The following is an 11,189-nucleotide window of genomic DNA, read 5'->3' as shown; positions in this document are numbered from 1 at the left end:
CACTTTGCTCAAAAACTGCATACATTCATGTAGAACTCTGAGCTCAAAAACTGCAGGAATTTATGTAAAACACTGTTATCTCACTTTTTAGATTAGAATCAATCTAGACATCAGGTCATAGACAGAGAACAGAGCGGGCTAACACCTTCAAAATATTGTCTAGCTATCACCATTGTTAATAGCTAACCCGAGAATGCAACTTTTAAAAAAAGGTTTTGTGATTTACACATGAAAGAAGTGAAACTATCACTGTATTCTAACAGATGAAAGGCTTAACAGTCAATCAATTTTTCAATGTATAATTTCAGTTACATCACACTGCAAATTTTTGATATAAATTCTGTGTTACGATCGAGCCCTCCACAGTCACCTGATGAAGGAGCGTCGCTCCGAAAGCTAGTGTGCTTCCAATTAAAGCTGTTGGACTATAACCTGGTGTTGAGTGATTTTTAAACTTTATACGCCCCAGTCCAACACCGGCATCTCCAAATCATGTCTGTTATTTTACCTTCCCAGGTTATCATGGATAGTCCTTGCCTCATCCATTAAAGTCTGCCTTACTTAAATTCAAAATTCTACTGTTCAATCTTTGCTTATCTCTTACAACCACTGCATTAAACTCAATCAAATAATGTTCACTATTTGAAACACTCATGAACAGCTTGGTCACTATTTTTTTTCTTCTTTCGGTTGGAAGCCATCAGGGCTTTGGGACTAATTTGCCTTTGCCCAAATAGTTGGAAGGTGACGGTATTTAATTTCTTCCCTGTACTCTTTGAGGTACCTTCCACAGTAAAGTTTGATGCAAAATATCTGTTTTAACCCTCTGCTATTTCTTCATTCTCCATAACCATCTCACCAGATTCATTTTTTAAGGAGCAGATGTTCACTTCAACTTCTCTCTTCCTTTATATATATTTAGTTAGTTTTTTATTCCTCAGGAGTTTGCCCTCAAAGTTTTCTATTTTCTTTTTAATCCTTTTCTGGATTCTAAATTTAGTCAGTCTTTGGGGCTATCATTGACTTTTACCTCCTTATACACTTCTTTCAACTCTCAACTTCCTTAATTGGTTAATCTTGTTCAAGAACTGAGATTGTTCCCCCTCCAACTCTATTTTGATTTAGTCCCTGCCCTCCCCTTCACTGTTTGATCACACAGCATTGCCCTTTTTGATGTGAAGGGCACTGCTTGTCACTGGCCACTCGGGTGTTTTCTATCTTCCTTGTGGTGGAAATTGAATAAAGATTTGTGCACTTTGTGTCTCTCACTGCGTCTCACACCTACATACACACACACACACACACACACACACACTATGGGTGCTGGGGGAAAAAAATAATAAGCACTACCGCAGTTAGGCGGTAGTGGGGGAAGAAAAAAGGGAAAAAAAAAGAAAAATAAATAGGAGTGTTCAGGGGGAAAAAAAATAAACAGGAGTGTCAGAGGAAAAGACAAAAAAAACAGGAGTGTCAGACATCCTGTTCACTCTGACTGGTGGCTCTGAGGGAGCTGAATCAATGCCAGGGACTAAAAAAAAACCAAAAAAAAGGACTGAGATTGACTCCTAACAGGTTGGGGATGGGAGTGTTCAGGACAGACCTGAGGAGGGAAAGAGCTGTTTCTACTTTGCAGTGAAAAGTATCTCAAACCTGAAGACAGCCACTTTATTTCCCCTCATCAATTGCCATAATAAATCAGAGACTTTTGTAAGTGTGAATCAATCACCCTGAGCAATCTGCAAACAAGTGCAAAGACCTGGAGAAGGAAAATTGAGAAGCAGCATTCTGAACAGTAAAAGGATCATCTCAGCAAACCCTGTGAACTGCTTTCCCAGTCTTCCCAGCCACCATGACATCCATGTATTTTTGGTCTGTCTGTATGTGCATGTAGAGGGAAGATTTGCAAATGGGTTAGAGTTCTAACAAGTTGAATTGCATGTCGATGGTTCATAATTGTTTATCTGGAGTTAGAATTGAATTATTTGGAATAAGTAGTACTACTTGTTTAGCACAGGGACCTGGTCCATGTTTTCTGTCAACCTGGGTCTAAAAGATGGAGAAATTATGGAATTCTGTGTACTTTCCAAAATCTTTTGCAAAGACTCTGGGAATAATGGGGCTTGGTTTCCAGCACGCTGTCCCAGTTAGGGGTGACACACAACACAATCTAGTGCCATCGCAACACAACTCTAAGAATGAATATCCTTTATTGTGTGTATGAAAAGGAATGACAAGTTGATTACAGACTGACTTCGAAACAAGTTTTCATCCATCCATCTTCTCAGCCAGTCAGGATGACAAGTGAGTAACTCCTGGTAATCGGGCAGCAATGAGGTTACACTGACATTGCCAGGATCCCACCATCTTTGGGGATCTCTGGGAGAGGAGTAGAATTACCCTCCAACTTCCACCTTGCTCCACATGGTAATTCAATTCCCCCAAGCCCAATCCCACTCCCCAACATTGCTGCTGTGGCTACCTTTATAAAAAGGAAGTGTACACATGGGGACAGGTTGTTCACTCGATACAAACAAGCCTTCTCAAACCCTGCAGTGAGCTGTGAGAAGGTTAGGTTCTATACTAGTGTATGTGTGCAACTCCAGATACCAAGAGTTATTGTAATCTGGCTAAGAATACACAAACTGAGCTCTCTCTTCTCTTTCCAAAGTCTTGTTGTCAGTCATTGCAAGTGGTAAACCTAGAGAGGAGAAGATTTTATATTTAGTAGATTATTTTATACTGAGTCAATGATCATCATTATCAATGAATATTGGAAGTTTTCCAGGCACAGTGAGAAACCATGGATCTTCCACCTGTAGAACAGAATTCTGAGTCTCAATATCCAATTTCTCTCCCCTTCCCCTTGTAGCTTTGTAAATTCCTTTTTCTGCCCAAGCATTTAGCTCATTATCTTTGGACATCTATCACCAAGGGCAGCATCTTCCCAAATCACAGCTGCTCTCAGCTGCGCCAAAATTCTCCTTCCCTCTCACACCTGTTTGTTTTGCAAATTCCTCTGAAATACTGCTCTCTGGCTACTGACTGTCCCTGTCATTGCAAGACTACTTTCCCTTGATTCTGACAGCCTTTATTAAAATGTCCCCTTTTCTGCCCAAAAAAAACGTATAATCAAAAGTGGAGCCCATTGCTCCCCTTGCTCCATCCTGGTAACTCTCCTCTGCAGCCTGTCAAAGACCCCACCATCCTTTCTAAAGTCGAATCCTTTGCAGCAGGCGGTTTCACAAATTCAACCTTTTCTTATTGTGACCATGTCCTTTATCAGTTCCACAGCAACATTCAGAGCTCCACTGTATCACTATTTCTAAACATATGGATTGCACTTCATTATGAATTGAGATCGTTGACTAATTTGCAACATATAATACAGAGGAACTCATTGTTGCTCTACATTGTGTACCTTGTGTTTAAGAATATTTGTGACTTTCAGTCCCACCATGTCCATACCCTGGAAGAGATGGAAGATACCATTAGAAACGAGACTAGCTTCGGTGCATCACACAACACCTGGCCAAGAAATCACAGCTGCATCGGACTCACTTTCCCTCACTGATCAGCTCAAGGCTCTTCACTGATCAGTCAAACATTGTCTTTTCAATCCTGCTGATTTCTTTTTTTTCCCACTGGTTTCTGCCCCTCAGGCTGAGGCGGTGAAAATCCACCTCAGTCACACTGCTGAAAGCATTGTCCTGAACCAGGTCCTTGTGTTATCTTGCGAGCTTGCATCGGTGTCTTTTAGACACAATGTACAACCAAGGCCCCACCACCTCTACCTTCGCCATGGACAACGATGATTCTCTGGCGCTATTTCAAGGAAGAGTGGGAGGTTCTCTTTAGTCTCCAGGCCAATGTTTATCCACCAACTGGTTTTGTGGGAGAAAAAAAAATCTGATTATTACTCCCTCTTTGTTGGTGGGATCTTTCTATGTGAAGATTGGCTGCAGAATTGGCATTATAATGGCGAGCATATTTGAAAAATCTTCAAAAGGTCGGGCAGAAGTCTGGAGTGTTGGTTGGGAGGGATGGGAGAATTGCAAAGAGAAGATTGCTTCTCAATTCAATATCACAGCACCAGTTGTGCACAAGATTTTGAGGGACAGAGATTTGTGTGAAAAGTATTCATGATGTTACTGCATTAAGAGCCTCGCTCTAATTTACTGACCTACCCCCCCTCTGTTCTGACACCTCATGTTCTCACAGCTGAACCCATTGATCACTGGGATCATCCTGTGATATATCTTCCTAACACTATGTTCCTCATGCAGCCTGTACAAGGCTCCTTACAGTTTAAGGCTGGGAGCCTCAGGGGGTGGAGAGATAAATGGGATGGGGGTAGGGCTGGGGAGAAGCCCATCCCATTTATCTCTACAACCGTGCCCCCCTCCAAGATTCCCAGCCTCATTTGTGATGAAAGGCTCCAGCCTGATTTTCCTGCTCCTTGGATGCTACCTGACCTGCTTTGCTTTTCCAGCAACACACTCTCAACTCTGATCTTCAGCATCTGCAGACCTCACTGTCTCCTTACAGTTTAAGCATAGTTTCCATCCTTTTCAGTTCTCTTCTGCTTCATGCAACTCACTCATTCCTATCCAACTTTTAAAGTCCAGCATTAAAATGTGTACACTAGGTTTCTCACCTTTAGGCCCAAAGAGAACTCCATAACACGGTGTGCTGCAATAAGGCTGCCCATTGTGCTGCAACACAAAACAAGTATTTTTTAAAGAGAGAAGGAAACAATAACCTGTGCCTTTCCTGAGCAGGAGGATACAAATTAAAAGAGAACTTACTTCAACGAAAGAACCAGCTGTCAAGGTCTTCTTGCATTTTCCACATTTCAAACAAGATTTGTGCCAATCCTTTCCATTGTATGAGACTTTCTCAGCTGGAATCCAAAGTGGCAAAAAAAATCACCTTTACAACGAGATGGACAAAATGCCCTCATCACAAGAGCTTTTGCAACAAGTTTGGTAACCGTGTAAGAACTGTTAGCTCTTCATAGGATTCTGTCAGGTGGGCCATATTCGCATTAAAAGGCCACAGTCCCTTGAGAAGAACAAACCTTTTGCAACACAGGAGGTTAAGGGCCATTTTGGCATCAGGAAATGGCGACAGGAGCAGGGACATCTTACTGCAATTGTACAGGGCTTTGGCAAGGCAACAACTAGAGTAGTGTGTGTCGTTTTGATGTCCTTCTCTAAGGAAGGATATTCTGGCTATGGAGGGAGGGCAATGAAGGTTTATCAGATTCCTGGGATGGAATACATGACGCATGAAGAGCGATTAGATCGGTTAGGACTATATTTACTGGAGTTCAGAAGAATCTGATAGAAACCTACAAACTTCTAACAGAACTCAGCTGGAGAGTAAACACAGTCAAGATGTTTCCAATGATTAGAGACTCTAGAACCAGGAGCCACAATTGAAGGATGTGGGGTAGGCAATCTAGGACTGAAATCTCTTCATGCACTTAAGTGGCAGATGGAGTTTAATTTAGATAAATGCGAGATGCTGCATTTTGGGAAAGCAAATTTTAGCAGGACTTAATGGTGAGGTCCTGGGGTGTGTTGCTGAACAAAGATACCTTGCAGTGCAGGTTCATAGTTCCTTGAAAGTAGAGTCGCATGTAGATAGGATAGTGGTATGCTTTCTTTTATTGTAAAAAATGAGGTCTGCAGATGCTGGAGATCACAGCTGCAAATGTGTTGCTGGTCAAAGCACAGCAGGTTAGGCAGCATCTCAGGAATAGAGAATTCGACGTTTCGAGCATAAGCCCTTCATCAGGAATGAGGCTGGAAGCCTGTGTGTGGAGAGATAAATGGGAGGGGGTATGGCTGGGGAGAAGGTAGCTGAGAGTACAATAGGTGGATGGAGGTGGGGGTAATGGTGACAGGTCAGAGAGGAGGGTGGAGCTGATAGGTAGGAAGATAGATGGACAGGACATGAGGATAGTGCTGGTATACCTTACAAGACAATCTTCTGATACTAAATTATTAGAAGGGCTTATGCTCGAAACGTCGAATTCTCTATTCCTGAGATGCTGCCTAACCTGCTGTGCTTTGACCAGCAACACATTTGCAGCTGCTTTCTTTTATTGGTCAGAGTATTGAGTACAGGAGTTGGGAGGTCTTGTTGCGGTTGTACAGGATATTAGTTAGGCCAATGTTGGGATATTGCATGCAATTCTGGTCTCCTTCCTGTCAAAAGGATGTTGTGAAACTTGAAAGGGTTCAAAAAAGATTTACAAGGATGTTGCCAGGGTTAGAGGATTTGAGCTACAGGGAAAGGTTAAATAGGCTGGGACCTCCCCAACAGACACTGTTCAAAACTTCGAACCAGATTTTTCACACACAACACTTGGAACCATATATACAAAGGATACTTGAAGATTCAAACTCTGCATAGGTACAGGAAACTAAATTGATTGTTTACTTTAAACCTGAAATGGGTACATTTCTCTTCTAAAAACTGAGTCAATTGTAAATAATAAATCACTCTGACATCATTTAATGTAAAACTATGCTGGAGGAGTCAAATGGCCTCCTCCTGTTCTGATATTCCAGAACAAGTACTAGGGTTCACTTTGAGAGAGAACAGCATTGAAAAAAAAATCAGACAACTTCCATTAAACCATGGTTAAATTAAACACCACATCTTCATCCAGGACAAATGGGAACTGGGTAAAAAGTGACAGGGGGGCTTGTTCTGCTGGAAGCTAAATGGAGAAATGTATAATTGTCAACTTAATGAAAACATTAATGCAGATGGAGCTCTGGAAGTTTGAAGATGGCCAGTGAGTTACTGGAAAACAAGGGTGATTTCTGAAGCTTCAAATCAATGTGCAGGGGTCACAGGGAGGTGGGGAAATCATGAGGAGTGAGCTTCATAAATAAGGTGGAGGGTGACTTTGCAAAATGTCAATGCAAGGGATCCCGAAAAAATATTGTACCTTGGTGACTATCTCCAACATTGGTGTGAAATCAGAGGGAATTCTCGAAAGCTGTAAAATACCTTTGACTTAGTCCCAGGGACGTGGAATGAATCTTAAAAAGATTTTGTAAGAAAAGGTCACTCTTGGGCCGGTGAAGACAAGAACTGAGTCTAAAGCTTAAAGGCAAAATACTGTGGATGCTGGAAATCTGACATAAATACAGAGAACGCTGGAGAAACTCAGCAGGTCTGACAGCATCAGTGGGGAGAGTGTCCTGACAAATAATCACTCGACTTAAAACATTAACTCTGTTTTCTCTCCACAGATGCTGCCTAGCCCACTGAGTTTCTCCAGTGTTCTCTGGGTTTGGTTGAATGTATTCCTTACAAGGCAAAAGTGAGAACTGCAGACGCTGGAGATTAGAGTCAAGATTAGAGTGGTGCTGGAAATGCACAGCAGATCAGGCAGCATCCAAGGAGTAGGAAAATCAACATTTCGAGCAAGAGCCCTTCATCAGGAATGAGGCTGGAAGCCTGTGTGTGGAGAGATAAATGGGAGGGGGTATGGCTGGGGAGAAGGTAGCTGAGAGTACAATAGGTGGATGGAGGTGGGGGTAATGGTGACAGGTCAGAGAGGAGGGTGGAGCTGATAGGTAGGAAGATAGATGGACAGGACATGAGGATAGTGCTGGTATACCTTACAAGACAATCTTCTGATACTAAATTATTAGAGTTTACTCTGTTTAGTTCTTTCTAATATACAACAAAATTTGTTTTTGTTTAAAACATAAAATCTTGTTGTGAGTCAATTGCAGGATGTTCTAATTTTTTCTTTAAATATTAACAGCCACTAACAGGATGACAACAGTAACCCATGTCAATAACAAATTGTATATGCATTATCTCTGTACAACAGAGGGAACATGTCCAAAATCCTTCTCCAGTAGGGTAATCAGGAAAAGAGATTAAAAAGAGACTGCGAGATGATCGGTCAGGAGAAAGAGTTTGCTCAAAAGGGACAGGTTTGAAGGAATGTTTGAAATGAGGAAGGCGAGATAGAGCCCAAGGGGTACAGGGAAGGAGCTGAGCTCCCAGGAAGCTGAAGGTGACAATGAAGTGATTAAAATCAGATGAAGATTTTAGTGTTGCAGAAGGAATAAAGAGGCAGCACAAAATAAAACAGCCTAAGTGTCCAAACCCATGTCAAATTGACTTGGATTAGTTTCAAGGATTACCCTAAGAGTAAATCCAGGCACATTCAGGAATAACTTGAGCACTAAGATTAGATTAGATTACTTAGTGTGGTTCAGCCCAACAAGTCCACACCGACCCGCTGAAACGCAACCCACCCAGACCAATTCCCCTACATATACCCCTTCACCTAACACTACAGGCAATTTAGCCAGGCCAGAGGAAACCAGAGCACCCGGAGGAAACCCACACAGACACAGGGAGAATGTGCAAATTCCACACAGAGAGTTGCCTGAGGCAGGAATTGAACACGGGTCTCTGGTGCTGTGAGGCAGCAGTGCTAACCACTGTGCTGCTCTCAAAGCACTAAGTGAACCTTAACATGGGACAGCATGGTGGCTCAGTGGTTAGCACTGTTGCCTCACAGCACCAGGGACCCAGGTTCGATTCCAGCCTCAGGTGACTGTCTGTGTGGAATTTGCACATTCTCCCCGTGTCTGCATGGGTTTCCTCTACATGCTCCATTTCCTCCCACAGTCCAAAGATGTGCAGGCTAGGTGACCTGGCTATGCTAAATTGCCCATAGTGTTAGGTGCATTAGTCAGAGGGAAACGGGTCTGGATGGGTTGCTCTTCAGAGGGTCGGTGTGGACTGGTTGGGCCAAGGGGCCTTTTTCCACGCTGTAGGGAATCTAATTTAATCAAGGTTAAATCATGCAATCGTGTAGATTGGCAGTATGCCTTCTAGCTTGAACTCTGCATGGATGATCAGAAGAGGGGGCTGTTACACTGGCCTGTCATGCTTTCAGATGGCAAACAAACCTGAAGACTTTCATCTGCACTGCTCTCGCTCAGTCACCCAGAGAGGAAGCCGAATGTCGCATCCTGTTAACACACGCCGAAAAGATTGTATCTACTTCTTTTTCTAAGAAAAAGGGTTTTGACGGATCTTTCTCTAAATTTCTAACGCCACCTTCAAACGAAATGCAAACGGACAGCCCAGAATCGTGAAGGGTCCAGTGTCCCAGTCCCGAGAATAAAAAAGCAGTAGTTCTCGAGAGAGAGAAAAAAACAACAGCAAATGGACACTGTCACTCACAGAACACTTCCCATTAAAACCGCGATCCAAGTCACCAACAAGTGACACAGGACACAACACAGAGAGACAGAGACAAATGGAAGATGCATTCACCCCCCGTAAAGTTTGAGAAAGTTAAAAATTTGAGCCAAATATTGTGACATTCCTCACCAAAATACACCTCCTTTTCACACTTCGGGCATTTGGGCATGTTTGATCTGGACTTGTCTGCACCGTCACACCAACTCGTAACTAGCTCCAAACTCTCTCAGACTCTTGAGACAAGAAATCTGTTTTTATATTTCCGCTCTATTATTTGCACACGTTAGAATAATGGACCCACCCAATTGCACACGGAACCCGCAATCGGTGCAAATAAGATTGCAAAGTCCGGATCCTTGCCCTGGCAGGAAGGAAGGGAGGGTCAGTGCATGCTAACAGATAGCTATGGATCAGATAACATTTTGCCTTCACATCAGCAACACTCTGTTCGAAACAAGTACTGATTCTCTTGGTTTGTCAGACTGACAGTACACCCGCCGTTTGCAATCTTACATCAGTGTCCAAGTGACTCACAGGCTGGGGGTATATCCTACAGGCCAGATCACCGCAGCCCTCTCAAAGAGCAGCGAGGGTTGGGTGGTGAGTGCAGGCCTCAGCTGGCGACGCCTACATCTCATGAAATGAGTAAAACAACAAGATCCCAACCCACTCCACCCTCAACCCCAAACCTAAGTCTGGCCATCCTCAGTGCCAGAGATGCAGCTCCACTCAGAAAATCAGCCTTCAGGGAAGTGGCCCAACCCTCTCTCCATAGCAGACCAGAAAATGGGATGTTCACTTCATCAATTGCTGGACAAATTAACCTATAAGACATAGGAGCAGGAATTAGGCCATTCAGCCCATCCAGTCTGCCCGGCCGTTCAATCATGGCGGATACGTTTCTCAACTCCCTTCTCCCACTTTCTCTTGATGCGCTTGATAATCAAGAACCTCCCTGTGTCAGTCTTAAGTATACTCAATGGCCTGGCCTCCACAATGAAGGAGGTGGCAATGAATTCCATAGATTCCGACTCTCTGGCTGAAGACATTTCTCCTTACCTCCATTCTAAAAGGCCTTCCCTTTACTCCAAAGCTGTGCCCCTCAGGTCCTAATGTCTCCTACTAATGGAAACATCTTCCCAACATCTAATCTGCCTATTTCAATTAGGTACCCCCTCATCTTTCTAAACTCCATCGAGTATAGACCCAGAGTCCTCAAACATTCCTCATGTTAAGCTTGTCATTCCTGAGACCATTCTCTACATGCTCCAGGGCCAGTATATCTTTCTTCAGATACATGCAGAATATTCCAAATGTGGTCTGACCAGAGTCGTATAAAGTCTCAGAAGTACTTCCCTGCTTTTATATTCACGTCCTCTCAAAATAAATGCCATCCTTGCATTTGCTGTCTTGACTACTGACTCAATTTTCAAGGTTACCTTCAGAGAATCCTGGACTAGAACTCCGAAAAATGCTCTCCCTGACTTCCCTAGTCAGCCACGGTTACCTCATCTTCCTTGTACCATGCTGCTTTTGCCTTGGGATGAATATTTACCTGTGTCTCCTGAACTAACCAGAAACTCCTGCCATTGCTGTTCCTCTGCTCTTCTTGCTAGGCTCCTCCCCCAGTCAATTCTACCCAGCTCCTCCCTCATGCCTCTGTGGTTCCCTTTATTCAGCTGTAATACCATTACCTCAGATTCTATCTCCTCTCTCTCAAATTGCAGAGCAAATTCAATCATATCATGATCACTGCCTCCTAAAGGGTCTTCACCTTAAGTTCCCTTATCAAGCCAGCCTTATTGCACAACATTAAATCCAGTATTACCAGTGAGCTCCACCACAAGCTGCTCATCGACATTTCATAAATTCCTTTTCTTGTGATCCACTGCCAACTTGATTTTCCCAGTCCACCTGCACATTGAAATCCCCCA

The 11,189-nt window shown here is 43.2% G+C and overlaps 1 protein-coding gene across 1 annotated transcript; it reads right to left on the bottom strand.

The window, feature by feature from the left end:
* Positions 1-2,190: 2,190 nt before the first annotated feature.
* Positions 2,191-9,528, bottom strand: crip1 (cysteine-rich protein 1). The gene is made up of 5 exons (XM_060828287.1): positions 9,385-9,528; positions 4,806-4,900; positions 4,655-4,712; positions 3,419-3,466; positions 2,191-2,698 (listed from the first exon to the last, which is right to left on the bottom strand). The coding sequence occupies exons 1-4, from the start codon at positions 9,422-9,424 to the stop codon at positions 3,426-3,428; spliced, it is 234 nt and encodes a 77-aa protein (XP_060684270.1). The 5' UTR covers positions 9,425-9,528; the 3' UTR covers positions 2,191-2,698; positions 3,419-3,425.
* Between the last annotated feature and the right edge of the window lie 1,661 nt (positions 9,529-11,189).

This window comes from Hemiscyllium ocellatum, chromosome 8 (assembly GCF_020745735.1).
Source record: "Hemiscyllium ocellatum isolate sHemOce1 chromosome 8, sHemOce1.pat.X.cur, whole genome shotgun sequence".
Taxonomy (NCBI): Eukaryota; Metazoa; Chordata; class Chondrichthyes; order Orectolobiformes; family Hemiscylliidae; genus Hemiscyllium; species Hemiscyllium ocellatum.
The sequence above is the reverse complement of the archived record's forward strand: the minus strand, read 5'-3'. Positions and strand labels throughout refer to the sequence as shown.